Consider the following 22,581-nt stretch of genomic DNA (forward strand, 5'->3'; position numbering starts at 1 on the left):
ATGGATCCCGCCCTTTTTTAAGTGATTTTTTAATCCTGAATTGACATGCCAAATAAAATGAGCATTTATGTAGAACAGAATAGAAAAATAGGATTCTATCTGAAGCAGCTAGTCTCTCTTGTAAACTACTTGTTCTCAAAGCCATCTTGGTCATCTGAACTTCTTTCTGCTCTTCTTTCTGTTCTCTTGTCTGAATTTAAAAACAGCCAAACCTCAATTCCTTTTCCTTCCTATCCCCACTTCACACACACCCCACCCATGGCATGGAAGAGGGTAGTCCAAACTACAGCATTAAGAGAAACCCGTATAATCAAGCAAACTAAATGTATGTGTGCCCTTCTTGCAAGAGACTTCCCTTCTCATCCCCCCCAGTAAAAAAGAGGGGAGAAATAGGGGTTACCAAACTGTTTCATCATCTGGCTTCTACTATGATCTCTCAGTGCCCTGCTATGGTTTTCTTTCTTTGGGGGAGTTAGGAGTGAAAGGAGAGGTTCTTCTCCATTGACTCTTGATTCTTTCCCCAAATTGATAAATTTATCATGAGACAGTTGTTATTGTACTGATCTTACCAGTTCTTTATGTACCTCATTCGGAGTGAGGTCAGCTTGGAGGGATTAGGGAGCTGACAGAACTATTAGCCCTGTAGGCATGAGCTGTGGGATGGCTTTAATTCTTCCCCTTACTGTTTTGAGGAGGGGGGCCCCCAAGATGGGGATGTGGGGAGAGGAGATGGGGGGCTGAGTCCCGCAAGCTGGGAAAGTCTTGTGTTTTGGCAAATGTGAATCAGGTTTGGGGGCTTCCAGAAGCAAACTTTGGTCACAGTGGAATCATCGTCTACCAGCCTTCAGTAGAAACTTTGTTTTGTTGTTAACATTTTCATTCAATTTAACAAACATCCACTACCTGCTCCACATTAGACTTTGCTGTGACTCGTTAGCCTTTTCTGATTTGGGGGCTGTTGGTGAATGTCATCTGTCATTGCCATGAGTTCCTGGAGAATAGGGTCTCTCTTTGATTTTTCTTTGTCTCTTTAGTGCTTAAAGGAGGGTGCCCGTAACTCTGGCACACAGCAGGCACTTAATAAGTGCTTGATGGCCGTCTGACTGTTCCTGTGAATAAATAAGCTTTTGAGTTTTTAATCATGACTTCCAAAGGGGCTTGTTGATACCTAACCCACCTAGTTGAATGACTGGCCCTTGTAGTTCAAGTCCAAGCTTAAACAGTCCCACAGAACTGTTTTCCTAAGTCCTGGATAAGAGAATAAGGGGAATTATTTTTTTAAGGGGGGGAGGGGGCTGAAAAAGTCATCATACCACTTCCTTGAAGTGTCCAGATAACAAGACACTCTCCTAAGTCAACATTTTAAAAAGACCTTAGAAACGTGTGAACCACCCATTTCATAATCATTTCATTTTATAATTTAGACTTTGTCCCATTCAGATTATGCTGAAATAGCTGATGAAGTTTACATGGAGTCATTATAGGGGATGAGGAAACCCCTACCCTCCCTGAGGCCCAGCTGGAAGACTCTTGAAGTGTCCAGATAACAAGACACTCTCCTAAGTCAACATTTTAAAAAGACCTTAGAAACGTGTGAACCACCCATTTCATAATCATTTCAGCTTATAATTTAGACTTTGTCCCATTCAGATTATGCTGAAATAGCTGATGAAGTTTACATGGAAGTCATTATAGGGGATGAGGAAACCCCTGCCCTCCCTGAGGCCCAGCTGGAAGACTCTGGTGTGAATAAAACATTTGTTCCTGTGGCTTGGGCAGCAGCATATGGTAGGATACCCTTTCTTTGTGCTGAAGTCAAAAATGTGCATGACCAATTCATCAGGCCCATTAGTCTACTGGCTAATGCCATCCCAAATTCATTGGTTTCCTGAAGTGGTTCAGCATATTTTATTCCTTCCTTCCTCCAAATGCGTAATTTCATAGTACCTCAGAGCATCACTGTAATACTGTTCCATGGGTACTTGGATGGAGTCTGAGATGGGTTTCTCCTCCTTTCTTGCTTTCATTCTAGAAATAGCCCACATGCTGGATGCCAGTTTTGGAAAAACTAGCTTTTGATTCTGTAGGCTATGTTGGCTAGGGATGCTTGGCTATGGAGGCAGGTTATTTCACATCAAAGACATTTAAGTGGACAAAAGCAGTTTTCTTTTTTCTTCCTTACAGCCTGCCTTTTTCAAAAATAATCTTCACTCACTGCATTGTAGCTTTTTTTTTTTTAAAGTTTTTGCAAGGCAGTGGGGTTAAGTGGTTCGCCCAAGGCCACACAGCTAGGTAATTATTAAGTGTCAGAGACAGGATTTGAACCCAGGTACTCCTGACTCCAAGACTGGTGCTCTATCCACTGAGCCACCTAGCCACCCCACATTGTAGTTTTTAAACAAAAAAAAAGCTACTATATAGGTGAAGACAGTAAATATGCTTGGATTTTTTTCCATTTTGAAATGTTAGTTACTTTTGCAATTTAAGAAATAAAGCTGTTTGGATTTATCAACACTAGAATGCTGAACACTTTTTGGGGGGGGAATAGTGATGGGAAATAGATTTCTATTATAGCAGGTAGAGAATTGATAGTGAGAAATGGAATGATTGGCCCTTGAGGTCAGCCAGTTGACTGCTCACATTTTACATAGGAGACAGCTAAATGACTTAACCAAGATTCCCAGAACCATGATATGAACCTTTGTCTTCTGAATTCAAATCCATTGTATCTTTTCCCTTCTCTTTTTGTTTTAATTCTCAAGATGACCCAGGTATACCTTAATTTTTTTAAACTGAGTTCAAATTCTTTACTATTAATTGGGCTTTAAAATTCAGAAATAGGGGCGGCTAGGTGGTGCAATGGATAGAGCACTGGCCCTGGAATCAAGAGTACCTGGGTTCAAATCTGGTCTCAGACACTTAATAATTACCTAGCTGTGTGGTCTTGGGCAAGCCACTTAACCCCATTTGCCTTGCCAAAAAAAAACAACCCTAAAAAAAAATCAGAAGTAACAACCTAATTTTGAACAGTTTCATTGTTTTTCTGGACAGATATGGTCAGAGGTGCTGATTTTTTCTCTCCCCCCCACTTTCCCCCAACCATGGGGATTACTTTTCTAATATGTGGCATGATATTAGTGAGAAATAAAAAAGTTAACTCCGAAGAGAATTGCAGAATGTAATGATTGGTAGATGGGTAAATGATTTGCCTGTCATCACTGTAATCTGCTAGCATTTCAGTTTGTTACTTATTTTTTTTAGGAAATGAAAATCTTCCCCAGAGGTATGAAGAATGTGAGGCATCAGGTGAGAATGTAGTTTACTATGAACTATTAGGTGTTAGATACATTTTTATTATATAGTTTTGGGGATTTAGGTAGCATTTACATACACAAACTAGTTGAGACTCTCTTTAAACTTGGCTGGGTTAAAAGTGATCTCCCAAATTGCTCATTTATTTTATATAGTGTTTGGGAAGTCATATAGTATATGTGGAAAAATCCCTGAATTTGGAATTGAAAGACCATGTATTTAAATCCTGAATCTATTGTTTATTCAGTATGCCATCTTTTGACAGATCACTTTATATCTGTGTCCTTTTATGAAATGGAAACTATATGTTTAAGAAGAAATTCTTATAAGCAGTAGTTTTATTTAAATGTCAGACCTTTTCATATGGATCCAGTCACATTATGTGGACTCCAATAGAATTTGTGAGGATGTGGATAAATGAGAGTTGCTTAAGGTCTACTGACTACTCCAGTGTTCTTCTACCTCAATGGTTAATATGTCCAAATCCGAATTCATCATTCCTTGCCTCCCTCCTATTAACATCAAGAGCTCTATTCTCCTGCCAGTCCAGCAGAGCTGAAAACCCAGAATCCTTTTTGACTCTTCCCCTCTCACTCTGATCCTCTCTCCCTCTCTCTCCCTCCCTCTCCCTCCCCCACTTTCCCCAGTCAACAGCCAAATCTCTGCCTTTACAGTATTACTCAGCCCTAAACCCTTCTCTCTGGTCTCACAGATTTGACCCAGTGAGAAAATAAACCATCTTCTGCCTGGCTTGTACCAGCTCTTTCCTATCCCCTTCTCCCCTACATGTAGTATGTTGACTGTTTGATTCAAATTGGCCTCTTCCCACCCTTGCCTTTGTACAGGGGACTCTGTGTCTTGGAATGCACTCTCTCCTCACATCTACCTCTTAGATTCTCTGTTTTCCCTGCTTTTTTTTTAGTTTAATGAATTATTAATGTCTTTTTTTTTACATTGCCTTTACTGGTCAATATATTTCTCCTCTACTCAGAAGAACCATCTGTTTTTTGGAAGGCCCTCGTGATTGTTTCATTTATTGTATCTGTATCTAGGGCCTGGTGGATAAGAGACATAAATAAATGTTTGTTCATTGATGAACAGAGACTAAAAAGGGGAGAAGGAACGCAGTTCAGCAAAACTAATCAAGTCCCCAGTGATGTTGCACAGGGACTCACCTCCTGCAGTTTTGTTGGGGAATGTGTTTGATCATTATCATTCTCGGCTCTGGGTTTACAATCTTTTTTATTGCTCTTCCTATGTGCATTGATGTCATTGTTTTCCTCTGGGTTTTATTTTGGGTGGAGGCATCTGGCACCTAATTCCTTTTGGGGGGGGAGTAAAGGAAAAATAATTAAATGAGTTTACCAAAAGCAACTTAAGGGGCTTTTCTGTCACATGACTACTTGGTTCTGCCTCCTGAATGAGACTTTATCTGCGTCTCCCAATTGTAATTGTTTCATTGTAATTATTTAATGTGTATAATGTGTTTTGCATTTGCTCAAGGTGCCTAGTCTATCCCTCTAGTAGAATAGAGGTTCTTGGAGGTCAGGAGCTGTGTAGGTTTGTATCCCTAATACTTGGCACACTGTAGGCATTTTTGTTTGTCATAATCTTCACTATTGCTGGCAGTACTCACTTCAGTGAGATAATGGAACCTTAGAAGTATTGATAATTGGAAATATTAACTAAAACTATTGTATGTTTCGGTTCAACGTCCTTGCTGATCTTGGATTTTCCTCCACTGTGTAAGTCATGCTAACTGGGAAGGGTTTAAATGAAGATGTAGAGTCAGGTTTTAAATGTTAAAAAAATGTCACCTTTTAAATGTTAGAAAAAAACACTTGCTGAGGGTTAAAAGGGGACAATGTTCTGGAATTTGGGGTTTGGGGGTTTTCTAAATTAAGATATTTGGCAATCAAGTAGATTTGAAAGTGAGGTACAAAATGATTTTTCAATTGAGGAATCATTTTTGGTTAGAGTCCTATAATTTGGGTATTATTGTGTTAATTTATGGTGGTAACCAGTGGCTTCACCCAGAGCACAGTTGGTTTGGTTTGTTGTTAACAACTTAAGGGTTCCTTTTAGTGAAATAGGTTTTGACTTTGGCTGGTGGTTTTCATTTTTGATTTTGAAGCAAAAAACTTCCAGCATGACCAAACTATTTACCTGCTTGAAAGGTGGTTAACATTGATGACTTAGCTGTAGGTTGAAGAAGTAATTGAGAGAAGCATTTGTCTTAAGAGTCTCAGTCAACCTGCCATATGGTTGAACTGAAATTTTTTTAAACCCCAAATAAAAACCAGTGCCTACGCTCAACACATGAATTCACTCCTTTGACCAGATTCCAGCCCCTAACAAAGTGCCTGCCAGTGAGTACTGTCCAGGCAGACAGAAGGAGTGGGGGGGCCATTAGGAAGCCAGGCATCAATGAACTAGTGTGTTCAGGTGGACTCTAAGAGGTTCCAAAGCAAATAGAGACCTTTTCTGTGTGTGGGAGAGATGGACAAATCCACAGAGACAAACTGTTTAGCAAAGCTCGGACTGCTGGCAGCAGTAAAATCAGGAAGCACACCCAAACCCACACAAGCTGAACTGTTTTCATTTGAAACTTTTACAGTCATCCTGAGTACTTTGGCACGTAGACACTGGAGAGGTTGTTTTGTCAAACTTTTCATTGCCTCTCTTCTGATTTTTTTTTTTTTGACCTTTACAGGTAGGTAGGCAGGTAGCCTGAGGTTTTAGCTTAGCTTTGGGGGCATTACATTGGCGAGTGGGCCTGGACTCTGGAGTTTTTTTATTTCACCTTCCTTGTACAAGCAGACTCCATTTCAAAGTGGAGTGTAAATGATACTTGATATTTGACTTAATCAAAAGGGCAACCTGCTAATAATAGCCACTAATATATTTGACCAAAACATAATAGAAAAATCACCATATATAGCTTAATTGTCTTTCGATTTTTTCAGGAAATAATTTGGACACCAGATTAGAAAATAATGATGGTACCTCAGGACAGTACCTTCAGATTTGTGATAGTCTTAACACAAATAAGGCACTTAAACAGAAGTCCAAGAGAAGGAAACGGGGAGAAAGCAGGCTATGGCCAACAGGTAAAATACTGGGCATTGTGAATCAGAAAATGGCTCCAAGTCAGGGAATGATAGATAACTCCATCCCACCTGCAGCACTTTCCTAGCCATGTGACTTGTGAACAGTCTGGGTCTCTCTGAACCTCATTTTATCATCTCTGAGATGATGCAGTGATACTCCCTTCAGGAGTATTGTGAGGTACCAGGGAGACTATGGATCAAGTGCTTTGGAAAAGATAAAGAATCTCTGGCAGTTATTATAGTTTGAATCCCAACTCATGAAACAAATCCTTGAGCCTTGTAGTCATCCTCTTTCTGCTTCCTTATTTTTGTGCAGTGGAGATTGCTGTTTTTTTTCCTCGTGTGACTGGTAGTGCTTGCTTGCACTTCACAGCTTTTTAAAAAGAGAACATTTAGGTTGGTAATTTCCTGTGTGGAAGGTGTGAAGTTGCTGGCCAGCACACCATAGCACTTAGAACCGGCTTGCAAAATAGCCATTTTTTAAAGGAAGGGTCTCCCCAGCAGGGCTTCCCCACCACCCCTGATAATACTGAGTGTATAGGGAACTTCAGCTAATATTTGCAGTGCTACCTATCTCAAAATCCTTTGCTTGAACTGTTGTCACAACTTTATTTTTTTAATTCAGCTATTATAATTGGTCCCGATGGGCAGCCCTTGACTGTATACCCTTGCTATATTTGTGGGAAGAAGTTTAAATCCAGAGGATTCTTGAAAAGACACATGAAGAATCATCCCGATCATATGATCAAGAAAAAATATCAATGTACAGATTGTGACTTCACAACTAGTAAGAAAGTAAGTTTTCATAGTCATTTAGAAAGCCATAAGCTTATGAATAAAGTTGAAAAGACCCTTGAGCTTACAGAATATACAAGGAGGTACAAAGAAGCTAGTCCACTGAGTTCAAACAAACTTATATTAAGGGACAAAGAACCTAAAATCTATAAATGCACATATTGTGACTATGAAACTGCAGAACAAGGACTGCTGAATAGACATTTGCTTGCTGTTCATAGCAGAAATTTTCCTCATGTTTGTGTTGAGTGTGGGAAGGGATTCCGTCACCCATCTGAACTTAAGAAGCACATGAGGACCCACACAGGGGAAAAGCCATACCATTGTCACTATTGTATCTTCCGGTGTGCTGATCAGTCCAATCTGAAAACTCACATGAAAGCCAAACATGGCACAGTTTTACCTTATAAGTGTGAGCTCTGTCCTCAAGCTTTCTCTGAGGAAACTGAGCTGCAGCAGCACTTGGAGTTATTCCAAGGACATAAAACACACCAGTGCCCTCATTGTGACCACAAGAGTACCAATTCAAGTGACCTTAAGCGCCATATTATTTCTGTGCATACTAAAGATTTCCCTCACAAATGTGAAGTGTGTGAGAAGGGCTTTCATCGTCCTTCTGAGCTCAAAAAGCACAGTGAAACCCATAAAGGGAAAAAAGTGCACCATTGTAGACACTGTGACTTTAAATCGCCTGATCCCTTTGTGCTCAGTGGCCATATCCTCTCTGTTCACACCCGAGACCTTCCTTTCAAATGTAAGAAGTGCAAGAGAGGATTTAGGCAGCAAACTGAATTTAAAAAGCACATGAAGACCCATAGTGGAAAGAAAGTTTATCAGTGTCAGTATTGTGATTACAGTACTACAGATGCCTCTGGCTTTAAGCGACATGTTATCTCCATACATACAAAAGACTACCCACATAGATGTGACTTCTGCAAAAAGGGATTCCGTAGGCCATCAGAAAAAAACCAACATATAATGAGACACCACAAAGACACCGCTATGTAAAATAATACATAGAAAATACAAAAACAATTTCAGAATTTAGAAATATGTTAATTGGAGAAAAAAAATCTCATGAACTGTTTTTCCTGGTTCCAAAGTTGGGTATAGTAAATCATAACCTTACATTCTTTATATTAAAAGTCTTTAAAAAAAAAGTATTAGGGTGACGGTGATCTGATAGCCCTGAGCATTACTCATCACAGCTTGAGTACCTTAGATGGTGCTTAGGGAGCTCCACAAAGACTGTTGAATGTTTATTTCATAGTATTATATGCATTGTTAGGTAGGAGGGGAGCAGAGAGAGAAGTGAGCATATTTCATAGTACTATATGCATTGTTAGGCAGGAGGGGAGCAGAGAGAGAAGTGAGCATGCCTTTTGGTTGATGAAAAACACAATTCACCTGTATGATGCTGGGCCTTGTGAGAACAACCAAGCTTCACTTCTTACGCAGTTTGGGGGTTGAGAAGATAGAGGTAGGGAAGGTGGCAGCTGGTCACTTTGTCATTGGGCTTTTCTAGAAGAGCTGGAGTGGGAAGTTTCCAGAAATGGTTGAAGTTTAGTTTGTCCAATTTTAAAAACATTTCATTCAGAAACTTTTTTAGGTTAATTGATTAATTCATAAAAGCTGAGTTTCAGAGCTGCTAACCTATTTTATTATTAGATAGGTTGTTTAAAGCTAGAATTAAGAGGTCGGGGCAATATTTCATTGCTGAGAGTTAGGGGTGTGGGGGGTTGTATATAAGTTCCTTTTTGGGGGCAGCTAGGTGGCATAGTGGATAAAGCACCAGCCTTGAAGTCAGGAGTACCTGGGTTCAAATCCTGTCTCAGACACTTAATTACCTAGCTGTGTGGCCCTGGGCAAGCCACTTAACCCCATTTGCCTTGCAAAAAACCTAAAAAAAAAGTTCCCTTTTGCCTGATGCTACAGTTGAGTGTCTGGGATGTCAGTTTGCAAAAGTATCCTTGCATCTCCTGGGGTTTTAAAGAAAAGAATGCAGCAGGTGTTGCGGTTCTGCACTGTTTTTGCTTAATGTTTTAGGAGCTTCTTTTAAAAATGGTTCAAAGAGCTGAACTTTTTCTTACATGGCAGTAAATATTGAGAGGTTCTTTAGGACAGTTTTAGCAGATTCTAGTCCTACTTGACTAACATTAATTAAAAGGTGCAATTTTATGCCATTGTTGAAAATACCAGTTTTTATAATGTAAACATGCATTTTCCTTCTGAGGCAGTATTTATGCAGTATTTAACTACAACAATTTGCTGCCATTGGAATAAATTTCAAGCTGGATTTTCAGTTTACAATGTATACATTAAAAAAATTGCATCCTTTTCAATGATAACTTTGCTAATGAGCACGCTGCAAATCAAAATGACATTTAACAGAACAAGCTGAGGCTAGGGCTATTTAAATGAAAAACCTATTCAGAAATGGTTATGCATAAAATGTGTAGTTTTACTTTTTTCTAAGTTGCTTCATATTTGCACACAGCTGTTTTCCACATGATAAAAAAAAATTGGTAATTTTACTTCATTCTATTAGCGTGGCTTTGTGATTCAGACAACCGTCATCCTTTTGGTTTTGTACCAGATGAGAATCAGTTCTTTGAGAATAAATTTTTTTATCTTTCTGAAATCTCAAGGTTAAATTTGGAATTTGAAACAAATAACAAAAAAAGCTTTTATGTGTCTGTAAATGATACACACGCTGTAACATAAAATTGTCACTGTTATGTGGGACTATTATTTCTAAATGTTATGTAATGAGTATACAATAAAAAAATCTCTTGCACTTGATTCTTTTATGGAGTCTTTCTTGAATAACCTAATGATGCCTGAAGAATTTTTGCATTCATTTTGTTGAAATATTTCTCTTTAGGAAATGACTTTTAAAATTGATCATTGGTAATTAACAAAAAAAATCTTGTTTTCTAATTTTATTGATTAAAGTTGGGATCAAAATATGATGGGTAAGACATAGTTGTGCTGTAAACTCACTAGTGTGAGTCACAGTGAGCTTGCCAACTAATGTTTCCAGCAACTTGTCAAAGCGCTTGACTGGAAAAATCAAAGAATCTAGTGCTGTGGGAGAAAGTGTTTGTAAACAAACTTTATGCTACTGAAATTGGAAAAAAAGGAAAATTCAACTTAGTTCATTTAAGAATCTGGAAACTTCATTCTTTGGTTTTACAGGAGACTGGGAATACTTTTTACTAAGTAAACCAGAGTTTTGAATCAGCTCAGGTTAGATGACTTGATATATTTGTCTAAAGGCCATATGGTGTAGCAGAAAAAAAAATAGACTATAGCAGCCAAGAGCCCTGGGTTCCCATCTTGGGGCTGTCCCTTGCCATTCTGTGTGACCTGAGGGTAAGTGACTAACTCTTTTTGGACCTTATATGGGGTGGGATGGAGAATAAGGCTTTCCAGCGAAAGAATTCTGTTGACCAGAGCTTTGGCTAGATGGGGAAAACTGCTTCTGGACAGAAAGTAAACCCTATTTGGTGTGGGGTAGGGAAGTCCTATCCTTAGTGGTGTTCAGGAAGGAGGCTGGGTTTCATAAAAAAGGATTGATTCCTCAAACTGGTCCTTTGAGGTCCCTTCTACTGCAGAGCTCCTGTTATTTCCTTCCTTTACTTGAAAATTCTGCATTTCAATTAAGTTATTCTAGAATGAGTATGAATGGAAGTCATAACACTTGTTTGCTTATCTTTCAAGGAAATTCTGGAAGCTAAGGTAACTTCTCATGTTTCATTTAATCTTTTATTCTATGTAGATCAGATATTTAATAAATAGTTCAGATTCTAAGAACTCTTGAAAGTTTATGTGGTTAACAGAAATGTATGAAATTTTTGAAATGGGGGTGGGGGGGCACTACAGAAACTGGTTAAGATCGGGCCTGTCCAAGTAGAGGTACCATACATATACCACCATTTGGAGTAGTTTTCATTTTTCTTAAGGTAAATTGTCCTTGTGAATGTGAACCCCAAGAGGAGTTTTCTTTGTCAACTGTCCCTACTCCCTTCCCTTTTGAAGGTACACGATCTCAAAGAAGACCACTTATAACTTGCATGTTGATGCCATTTCCACTTTATTAAATTTGAAGAGGATAATAACAAAGATAATAAAATCCCATTTAATCTTGACACTATCTTTGCAATTTGCAGAGATTTAGCCTGTGAAGAGAAAAGGCCTCTTCAGCCAGTTTCGTTACTCTTCATCACAAATTGAATTAAGAACCACAGACCTTTAAATGGTAACTCACAGGAGCGCATCACTATAACACATACACCATGGAATTTTGGAAGGTGGGTCCACCTTAGACTGTCTCTGGTTTGTTCTTTTTGGGGGAGGGCAGTGGGGGGCTGTTTTTTTTTTGTTTTTTTTAATTTGCAGCAACTGAAAGGCCTTGAGTGTAATAGCAACAACACTGACTCGTGGCATGGACTCAATTGGAGGGTGTAATGACACACCCTGAAACTAAGTTGCTGCTCTTATTTCTTGTCTCAAGGTAAGGAAGATGACACTTCACTTGTCCTAATTTTCAAACTTTTTATTAGCTCCCTTCACATTATCTATTTGACTTCTTTTAAGGGCTTTTATTACAGTTACGTAGAGGGATTAGCTTATAGGGCCCCATACAGAACCTTGTGTCCTAAACTATTTTAGAAAGAAATCCAGAGGGCTTTTTACCTCAAGAAAACCTGCATTTGGTACAATTTCAAAACTTAGCAGATTTTAAACCCAAACCATTAAATGGATGCCTTTTATACAAGTCATAGACATTTTTCATATAATACATATATATATGTATATATACGTATATATATATACATATATATATATATTGCAATTCAAGACTGCAAGTATATTTCCAACATTTCCTTATAAACCAAACCATGTACCACATTTAAAATGAATATAATAATTAGTACTATACAGAAAGTGTGTTGCTTTTTCCAACTAGAAATTGATGTTTTTCCAGGTACATGAATAGGTTGTACTCTGAACTTTGGTTAAAACCCAAAGTAGTAACTTCTGCCAGGTCCAATTTGGCCAAGGCAGTGAAGTTATTTCTAGCTAGAGAGCTATCATACCTTCCAGTGCACATTAGCTGTTTAATCACTTATGTGGCAGGGAGGGCATTACTTACTTGTGTCTTTGAGCTCTTTACTAAGGACTATGTTAATTACATCAGTTAAATTATCTGCCTAGTTGAGCTGAGAAACTCATCCTTTTTCATCATGAGTAAAGCAAACCATCACCTAGGAAGTCTCCCAAGAATTACAAACAAAAAATCTATTCTTATATCTATGGTATTGCATCCCTTTTGTTTATAAAGGGAGAAAAAAGATCCAAACTCAAAAATAACAGGTATTATTAGTTTTCCCTCCAACCCCCTTCATGAAAAGTAGTATCTGAAATCAAGATGCATGCTCTATCTAATATGGGGTGGGCAGGGGGGGAGAATAATATAATGGAATAGAAGTCCCTGTCCCAAAAATCTTATTCAATGTATTTGGAAGTATCTTTGGATTGACTTTAATTTTTCATATTTTCCATCACATAAGCAGTAACACAGTCATTGGGTGATGAAGGTCGAATAACAGCTGCTGAATTCATGGCTGAAGGGGGAAAAAAATTGAAAACAGTTTCTGGTTAGCTAGAGACATGGTTTTCTCCAACAGTGGTAACATCCATGGCTTTGTACTTTCCTTGTTTGTCATTAATTGAGACTGAACTGTTTTAATATTGGGACTTGAATCAGGAAGGAACTAGTTTCAACTGCAAGGTGTTTTGAATGAGGTATCCTGGACCTCAGGTAAATTTGCAGATAAGACTGCAAGGCCCTCACCTTAACATGCTTGCTTCTGCTCACTTGCCCTTGTCCTTTTGGTCTCTGGGGATTATCTATGTCTTTCTTACCTAAGATAACAAGTTGGTTATGAGCACAGCAGACATGGGAATCTGGGATTTCTGAAAATCTTGATGGTAATTTCCTCTGAATTGGTTCTAGAGGCACGGGGCGGGGGGGGGGGGGCACTACTCCTTAAGTCAGGACTCCCAATTCAAGAACCACTAACACTTTGTGATTGATCTCTTAGAACTGCAGTTCCCTCATCTGGAAAAAAACGCCACCGATTGCTATTTTATAGTTTTCTCTTTAAAATGTGTGACTGACAAATGTCTTAAATAACTCATGAGCTACTGCTTTCTCCATGTCCAACCAAATCAGGTAAGTCTGATGATCTGCTGCTCCTGATTGCTAAGAATTTGAGAATCCTACAATTTGAGGTCTGTGGCCATTTTGGTATGTATGCTATGGTCAAGAGGGAGGGTCACAATGGAACTTGAGTTTCTACCTTCTCTTCAGGAGAAAAAACACTTTCAATATTGACACCAATTCAGCCATTTCCAATTCTCTTTAGAAACATATATGCATACATACATATGTATACATATACCCACACAGTTCACGCATGTTAGAAATTTAACAGGTGTATATGTATGTAAAATAGTTTCAAAAACAACATTCCTTGCCCTTTTCTGACTGCATCAATTTCCTTGGGTGGGGCTTTGCTTTCTGCTCTAAGAGGAGGGAAAACTTACACTAGTCCACTTGTCTTCTGTCTTTTCAATGACAATGGTCTGGGTGTCACTGCTTGGCGGGATGTATTCGTAGTCATCATAAAGGAGCCCCAGAATTGGATATTGGGTTCTGTATCTAGTGAAAAGAAAAGACGTTTTTACAAACCAGTGTTTTTATGGTTCTTCCCCCCCCCCCCCCCATACACCGCTTTTTTCTTTCTGGGGCCCAGACTTCATTCCATTTTGACTGTCACATCCCTGGTTCCTCATTCACCTCTCACACTCCTGAAACACCTATGCTTGGCTATGTGGAGACTACCATTTTCTATCCACAAAATGACACCCCCCCCCCCCCCCCCCCCCCCCCCCCCCCCGCAAGCACTGTGTACAAAGAACATAATACAGAGAATACAATAGGGATTTCCAACACGACTACTTAAACCAGATCTCTACTTTAAAGTAATGTCAGATGACATTTCTATCTGTTCTGAACAGTGACAAACTTGGACTGCTTTAAGAGTGAATTTGCTGTTGCAAAAGCTGGACAGAAGGTGCCTCTGTATATAGAAAGCAAATAAAGACTCATTAAACCAACTGCTGCTTTTTACTCTATGTTCATTAACAGGGTTTGGGGAAAGATGGAGAATCATCATCGGAAAGAGTGTGGCCACAGAAGAAGTTAATTTATAATATTAGGAATACAGCATTACTTTTTAGTGGTGGTGATAGTTGTCCTTCCAGTCCCTGAGGCCTGATTATGGGATGAATATTTTTCTTGCCTCAATTTGGAGAGTTCCTTACAAATAAAAAAGTTAGATTACAGTCATTGAAAGAAAACCACACCACCATCCATTTATTGCTTTTAAACATCTCAAAAGAAGTGCACTAGGGAGCCACCTACCTGATAAAAACCATGTTGTAATACTTAAGGAATAACTCTTAGCCCCCCATTTTGTATTTCAAGTTTTTATCATTGAAATTTGTATATTAACCTCTGAAATTGGGGTCAAGTACTTTTTCCACAGGTACTTGAATTCCAACCCCTGCAATAAAGCTATTAGGAGTTTTCTTACAGTTTACCCTCCATCTCGGGGAAGTATTTAAGTAAGACTGCCTTCTTAGTCACCTCCGACTGCCGCTTTATAAGGCAGTCCTTCTCGTTGAGCAAACTGGTCAATTCATGAAGTTTGAGCTGGTAGTCACTGCAACTTCCTTCCCTTCTGGAAACATCCTTTTGGAATTGGTTCAGTTGAGCCTAAAGTAAAAAGGGAAAATAGGCTATTAAGGAGATCATTAGTAGTGTGGCCAACTGAATGCTTCTGGAATGAGCTTGAAAAGCTCCAAGTAGTGATTCCCTCACTGCCTTGGTAGACAGTCATGAGGTGCTAGGGTCAGGAATTTAGTACTTTGGCCAGCCTGTTTATTTAGAGAGTTTATTACGAGGCTGTATCTGCCTAGGTAGGAGGTACCAGAAGAATTCATAATGGGCAAGAACCTAGGGGCAGCATCATTCTGAGACAATAACAAAACAAAGGGCTCCTAGGAAACAGTTTTTACTTTCAGTCTAATTTGAACATACCCTTAGCTTGCAGATTTCTCTATCCTTCTCAATTCTCAGGTTTTTCACCATTTCCATGTAATGGCTCCCAATCTCATCCATTTTAGCTTGTAGCATAGGACCTGAACAGGTCTCAGATACCTAGACAGGACAAAATTACTCTTAGTATCTTTCAGAGCCAAAGGGGTCTCATGATAATTCTTTTCCATACTTCCTCTACCCAACAAGTTTTTAATACCTGTATTCTAAGGTTTTTATTCTCTTGTTCCAGATTTCTTTTACAATAGTCTAATTCCTTTAATCGATATTCCATATCAGACTGGCCATGTCGAAGAGAGAGAATGGTTTCCTCTAAGGCCCGACATTTTGAATTGGAATCTTGTAGTCCTTGCTAAAAGGAGAAAAACAGGCTCATGAGACAAATGTTAAAAATTAATCAAATCTTACTATTCCATCAATTGATGGGTTAGAATAAATCATTTGATTTAAAGGTTTTGCTATGGCCAATTTTTCCCCCTCACCCTTCTTGCCCGTAGCTGGTTTAGTGTTGGCAGACACCTTCAGAGTTCATCCAGCCCCAACTCCTTGTTTCCCAGATAAGCAGCGTGCTGGGTAGCAATACTAACAAATAAGAGCAGCAACTCCTTGGGCATCTTTGGAGTCCTCCAGTATTCATTTTTCCCACGACAAAGATCCCAACCAAAACGTGCTGGGGGGCGGGGAGTAACCTTGGACAAGTTAATAATAAATACCTTACCGATATTTTATTTTGTTTTCACATCAAACCTGGGGAGAAGTTGCTATTGTTAACGACAGCTAAGGAAATTGAGCCACAAGGGTTAAGTGACTTGTTCAGGGTCATACAGGCTAAGGTGAAATTTTAATTTAGGCACTCCTCGCTCACTGTACTATTACCTGCCTTGGGTGGGGCTTAGTTAAAATTTCAACACAAATTTTCTGACTCTGAACTTCTGTGCTGATCATAGACTGCTGAGGACAAGAAGCAGGAGGAGTCTGGGCCATCTGGAATTTGTTAACTTGGGGATTGTCTAGAACTCAGTTATGTAGTCCCTGTTTCTGGTGACAGTTTAGTTTTTTTGTTGACAGATCTTTATTAGTTACTACAATCAGAAAAAAAATTATCATTTGGCCAACCTTCGAATAAAATCTGTTTTGCATTTCAGAAGTCTTGTTTTTGAACCACAAACATGTGGTCTCTGGTTCCATACTCAAAGTTTGAGAAACAGTCAACTAAGTGGCTCACCAAACAATGTCAAATTAGGATCAGGGGCAGAAGGAAGCCAGGATTTGTCACTTCCGTCCAGTGTTTTTTTTCAACACACTGAGGTACCTCTAGTAGTTTTGCAGTCCCATACATTGATTTGCTTCAAACATGCAGAATCCCAATAGCCAGAGATTTGTGCACACCCTCATTAGGCAACCCACCATTGATTCTGAGCAGCATAGGAGCCTTTAAATCCCTCTCCTTTTCTCTTGTTGGAAACCTATCCCCTTGGTTACCATATTTGTCATTAGTTTCTAGGACATGAGATAGGATAAAGAATTTGGGAAAATTCAGTGAACTCCCATTTATTAAGCTATTTATTCCTGCCAAGTGCTAAAGATACAAAGAAAGGCAAAAAAACAGTCCCTACAGTCAAAGATCTCAGGCTACTGGGGGAAAGGAAAAAACATTCAAACCACTATGTACAAACCACATACACGCACACATAAAATCCTCTCTGTATATGTAATATAGATAGATGGATATATATATAAAAAATACCCTCCAATTTATATTGTGTATATATAAGAAGATAGACACACAGGATAAATTGGAAGTAGTCTCAGAGAGAAGACACTAAAATTAAGAATAACTTGGGGGCAGCTAAGTAGCGCAGTGGAAAGAGCATTGGCCCTGGAGTCAGTACCTGGTGACAGTTTATTGAAGATTGCTAGCATTTGATATCTGAAACGAATAAGGGACTTGATTTCCCAAAATAGCTCCTACTTCAAATAACTGCATTTTGATTAGAACAAGTTGTTCTTGGATTTCAACTTTGCCTTAAAGTTTTAGAAAAAGTTGCCTTTGCCTACCTGCTGCTGACGGTTATTGGCTCTCACTGAAGCCAAGAGGGCTTCGTACTCCTTTATCTGAGTCTCTTTAAATGCCAAGTCTTTCTCAAGTCTTATCTTGTCATTTTCCAGTGCCTGCAAGAAGGGAGTGCAGATGATCTTAAATGATAGAAAGGGGTTGATGGGCACAGGAATAATAATTTGTTCACTTGTACTTTAATTAAACAGATTTTTCGAAATCCTGAAGGTAAACGCATTTGCTTTTGGTTACATTGACTTAAGTTCAATGTGTTCAGTAATCTCCTTCCCTCCTCCAACTGGCCTGTGAAAGAGTAATGACATCCCACAGGTGGTAAATTTTCACATGACAAATTCTTCACAATCCTACTCAAGCAAATTCTGGAAATTAGTATAGAAAAAAGCATTTTGGAAAGTGGTTTGCTGTAATAGAGAATATAAAAGACTCAATTATTAGAAAGATCTTCAACTATAACAATGGACTATGTTACATGTTGGGGATAATACAATAAAGTAATCCACACTATGCAAGCTTACATTGGTAACATAGGCGATGATAAATAGCAAATGAATATGCAAAATGGGGATCAGATAGAAGATGGGTGAGGAGGAAGGAGACTTGGAGATGGAATGTCTTGTGGGGAGCAGAGACTTAGCACAGGAAGGGAAGGAAGTTCAAAAGGCTGGGAAACTACACAAAGTTGGGAGAGACAAGTAGAAACACTAGATAACAAGATCTGAAAAGTTCCAACAGCATAAGTTTAGTAGTATATTTGGTTGAAAAAGTTGATTTTTATAAGGGAGGAGTGGTTAGAAAACATTTCAAGGGGCGGCTAGGTGGCGCAGTGGATAAAGCACCAGCTCTGGAGTCAGGAGTACCTGAGTTCAAATTTGGCCTCAGACACTTAATAATAACCTAGCTGTGTGGCCTTGGGCAAGCCACTTAACCCCATTTGCCTTGCAAGAAAAAAAAAAAGATAAACACCTCCTGTTGAGATAATAAAAAGAAAAATCATTCTTACTGCCAAGTCGTTTTGGAGATGACCGAGCTCCTCTCGTATATTGCTGAAGGTGGACAGCACCAACCGGAGAGATTTGTTCGAGATCTCTCTCATCTGGAAAAAAAATCTTTGTTACTTCTTTTTTGGGGGGTATTTAGTAGGAACTTTTAAATCAGCCAATGCAAGAAAGCAAAAGTAGCCAGCCCTAGTTCCTAGGTGCTTTCCTTTCCAAGGAAATTTTCTTGGCAACCTCAGCAACAATTTCCTTTGGGGCAAGGTGACCTTTGAGTGACAATTTGGGCAACCTGACATCAACGATGTAGTCAGTGAATTCAAAGGCAAGAGTCTCTCCTTCGGCTTCAGAAGCTCCATGTTACTCTCGTTTCTTGACTAAATTACTCAGAATACTCAACCTCAGAAAAATAGACTCTATCCTATTAGGTATGCTGTGAACTGTGTCTGAAATGATCACAGTTTTGGCCTTGGCTGGGCCTTCAACTATGGCAGTTTTCCCCCTCGACCAGAGCAAATCAATCAGCCATTTGTTTCAAAACTAGTCTCAGAGAATTCCCTCTGGTAAAGGAAAGGTAAGTGCCTCACCCAAGATCAGAGTCAGATTAATGGCAGAAATGAGCACATGAATCCAGAGCTTTCTGATTTTTGAAGTTAAGTCTTGCCCACTAGTCCACTCAGGTACAGTGACATATCACAGGTTTAAGTCTGGATTATAAGTATATAGTTGGTTCAAATTTCAAATTAGGTGAGGAGGACCCTCCAGGATATTAAACTCATTAATTTAAAGGAGAAAAGGCAAGTGGATTCATAGTTGAGAGTGAGGGGCAGGAACCTTGGTGAAGCCTGTCTGGCAAATTTTCCATTCCTTTACCAGCAGGGAATGCTTTCCTAAACCTTTGGCTCCGAACATCTGAAGTGTAGCCTCTACATTTACCCTACTCCCTCCATGGCCCCAATCGTGATCTCCCTGAAAGCCATCTTCAACATTAGAGATTGTTAGCTCCTTGTTTAAGGGTTTAGAAAACAATTTAGATCCCTAAAGTATAAAATTAGCAATAGTAGCAACAGGACTAGGAAGGAACATCACTGGCAAGCAAGCAAGCAAGCAAGGAAGAAAAGCAAGAAGGCTGCGACACAACAGAGTTCTACAGACCGTGGACATCATCCCCAAGTTTTTGATAGAGCAGCAGACTGGCACTCCTTCACATGCTTATGAAAGCAAGGAAGGTTTCTGAAATTGGGGGGTGGGGGTGGGGGGAACACCCTTGTTCATCTCACCTGCAGAATGTATCGGATCTGCTGTTTTGTGAACTCGGAAAGCCCTTGAGGAATCAAAGCCTCAATGTCTTCTGACTGTAAGAGAAAGAATAGCTGGACAGGGTCTGATTCATTTGGGGGACTGGCTCAGGAGGAATCATGGATCGTTTTAGGGGATCCATTAACTTGTATGAGAAAACATTTAGTTCTTTATTTTTCACTCACCTCTAATTAAAGTTTATCATTTCCTTTAATTACTTAAAAACAAGGTTCTGAGAAGGGTCAGAATCCAAAAGCTTCACCAAACCACTGCCAAATGGGCTGAGACAGCCACAAAAGGTTAAAAATCCCTGATCTAGCCAGAGAATTTCTTACATCGAAAAGGTCTCATAAACTTAATATAGAATCCAAATGGTGAGCAAATTCAAGATGTAGGAAACTAATTTGGGAAAGAAGACAACTGAAAACTTATCAGCCAATCATTTGGCAAATACTGACTGAGAGGCTACAGGCCTGGTCCTATGAAATGTCTGAAAAAAAAAAACCTGAGGATGAGAGTGTTTATCATACGCCACCAACAATTAGATGGGAAGTAAGAATCATTTATTTCCTAAATAGTGAAAACTGGGGAAATAGGAGCTGCAAAACTAGCCCAGGAAGAAACTTCCCTTAGAAGTAAGAGCTTGCTCCTCTTCCCTAGTGCTTGAAGGTTTACAAAAGTGCTTTCTGCACCACCATCTTGTGCCCCGGTGTCCATGAAGGTCTCCGGAGTCCAAGTCTAGCACTGCGCACTCTATCGTACAGCCTCAGTATTTCAGCAATTTTGGGACTTACTGAATAACATTAATGAAAAGAGCCTACTAATGTTTAGAGACAGATGGAAATGTATACAAAAGAAGCAATTATACTTTTTATTACATTACAATTAATGTTCCCTCTTAATCATTTAGGCTGCTAAATATAATTATTAACAACATTTGCAGTTGTGAAAATTAAATTACTAAAATTTTTACTCAAAATTGTAGGTAATTTGGTATGGAAGACCATCCACATTAAAATACCATTTGCCCTTTATTTAGTTGCCAATTTCAATTTTTGAACGCATTTGTTTGCTCTGAGATAATGAAATCCTGGATGCTGGGCTGATATGGTCTGACTGAGTATACACATTAAACCATAATAGGACAGCTGTTGAGAATGCTTTATATTTTCAGCAGATGATTATTATGAGTTATTATGAACAGTACAAAGTAATCAATGGTTATACCATTTTTATAGCCCAAATATGTCCATTATTCACTCACAAACATCCTGTAAAGAAAACTTTGGGATGAGGACAACGCTGGGATAGAGATCGTCTCCAAGAGTCTTCTTAGAGAACATAGTGAAATTGCCAGTCTATAAACATCTGGTTTTGAAACATGCGTTTCCTTACCTCATCTGTAGAGTCAAAGTCCCGTTTACTACAACATTGAACAGAAAACGGACAGTCAGGAAGATATTCTTACTATAGGCATTATCGCTTAATGTTAACTAATTTTAATCACAAAAGAAGCAGTTCATGAATGAACCCCGCCAGTTAACAGGATGAAAGGCTTGTCATGACTCTGAATAGCAGAAATGAGAGCTGGTCAACACTTCCGAGCTGGGCTTTGAGGTCAACTGAGTGCTTTCTCCCCTTGAGAGGTAGGTGAGTCAGGCAACACAGCTAACGATGTTGCCATAGATAGGAATGTCATTGGCGTGTGACCAAGAAAGTCAGTGAAAAAAGGGTGAGTCCTCTTCCCGCTTCAGGTATTGTGCTGGGCGTCTCACTTCATAGTTCCTTCATGAACATGGAGTGAGTGGGGATGAGCTTTACTCATTTACTTTTCTAGGTTTCTGTGTTGAGAATAATCTCTGAAGTTAACTTCTCTCCACTAGGTTCACCCCTCTAAACTAGGCCCCACCAGGGATAGTAAACCCTGTTCCCAGAAGATACCAATAGAGTAATGGGAGACTAAGGCTAACATAAACATAAAGGGTCCTAAAGCAAGACCTGCTTTGATAGGGAACAGTCTTATTTCATGGTGGAATTTTAGGCATTCAAAACTGGCTCCCCTCATTGCTTCAATGGAACTCTGCTGGGAAACCCTTAAACCACATCCAGGAAGGCAGCTTCCCTTCTGTCTGCAAGGCAGGCTCAACAAAACAATGGGTTTTCAAGGTCCTCATCATGTCTCAACATACATATAGTTGATAATGCACAGACATATCATAGATTTTCTATTTGGTTTCCTTGACAGATTTTGTTGATATTTGTACAATTTGATTACCCAATGAAACTTCGTATGATGAATAGAAATATTCATGCATGTATATAAAATGCAATACAATATATATTAAATATGCAACCCTAATATAGTAGATTTGAAGGCTTTTGTGGAAATCTCTCATCACCAAAAAAGATGACTGGCAACAATCTTTAACATGGAAAAAGAATTACTTGCTCTGAGTTCTCTGGTGGCATTTAGCACACAATAATTAAAAAGAAATCCCTGTACCTGTGGGAGGAGCCAGTGGACATCTCATTGCATCCAAGAGGCCCACTGAATCTTCAGTTCTGTAAACCTATACTTATAATGGCTTAGAGGAAGTAGGTATTCAATAAATATTTATCGAATTGTTAAATTATTTTTCTATGTTAAGGTCACCCACAATGACTTTTTGGCAATAACCCTGGTTCTTTCAGCTGATCTGCTGACTTAGATGTGTTGCACCAAATAGAAAATAGTACTCCAACTGTGATTTGATCAGGGAAGAGTCCGTCAGGAATATCACCTTATTCTTTGAAGCTCTAAGTCTT

At 39.1% G+C, this 22,581-nt stretch overlaps 2 protein-coding genes across 9 annotated transcripts in view; one reads left to right on the plus strand and one right to left on the minus strand.

Moving 5' to 3' along the window:
• The window catches only part of LOC141501850 (zinc finger protein 711-like), a 38,520-nt gene extending 28,501 nt beyond the window's left edge, over positions 1-10,019 (plus strand). For 6 of the 8 annotated variants that reach the window (XM_074206215.1, XM_074206213.1, XM_074206220.1 and 3 more), the window contains 4 exons: positions 1,651-1,788; positions 3,262-3,306; positions 6,279-6,422; positions 7,048-10,019. In XM_074206215.1, coding sequence (XP_074062316.1) covers positions 1,651-1,788; positions 3,262-3,306; positions 6,279-6,422; positions 7,048-8,225 — 1,505 coding nt within the window. In that variant the 3' untranslated portion in view covers positions 8,226-10,019. The remainder of the gene's footprint in view (positions 1-1,650; positions 1,789-3,261; positions 3,307-6,278; positions 6,423-7,047) is intronic. The other 2 variants (XM_074206218.1, XM_074206219.1) reach the window with 2 other exon arrangements.
• Positions 10,020-11,296: 1,277 nt separating this feature from the next.
• Positions 11,297-22,581, minus strand: part of LOC141501852 (protein POF1B-like) — a 54,657-nt gene continuing 43,372 nt past the window's right edge. The window contains exons 7-16 of the mRNA XM_074206221.1: positions 21,172-21,199; positions 19,758-19,832; positions 18,486-18,578; positions 17,467-17,580; positions 15,608-15,760; positions 15,391-15,510; positions 14,938-15,066; positions 14,522-14,607; positions 13,833-13,947; positions 11,297-12,847 (exon numbers count right to left, since the gene is read on the minus strand). Coding sequence (XP_074062322.1) covers positions 12,842-12,847; positions 13,833-13,947; positions 14,522-14,607; positions 14,938-15,066; positions 15,391-15,510; positions 15,608-15,760; positions 17,467-17,580; positions 18,486-18,578; positions 19,758-19,832; positions 21,172-21,199 — 919 coding nt within the window. The 3' untranslated portion in view covers positions 11,297-12,841. The remainder of the gene's footprint in view (positions 12,848-13,832; positions 13,948-14,521; positions 14,608-14,937; positions 15,067-15,390; positions 15,511-15,607; positions 15,761-17,466; positions 17,581-18,485; positions 18,579-19,757; positions 19,833-21,171; positions 21,200-22,581) is intronic.

Source organism: Macrotis lagotis, chromosome X (genome assembly GCF_037893015.1).
Source record: "Macrotis lagotis isolate mMagLag1 chromosome X, bilby.v1.9.chrom.fasta, whole genome shotgun sequence".
Lineage (NCBI taxonomy): Eukaryota > Metazoa > Chordata > Mammalia > Peramelemorphia > Peramelidae > Macrotis > Macrotis lagotis.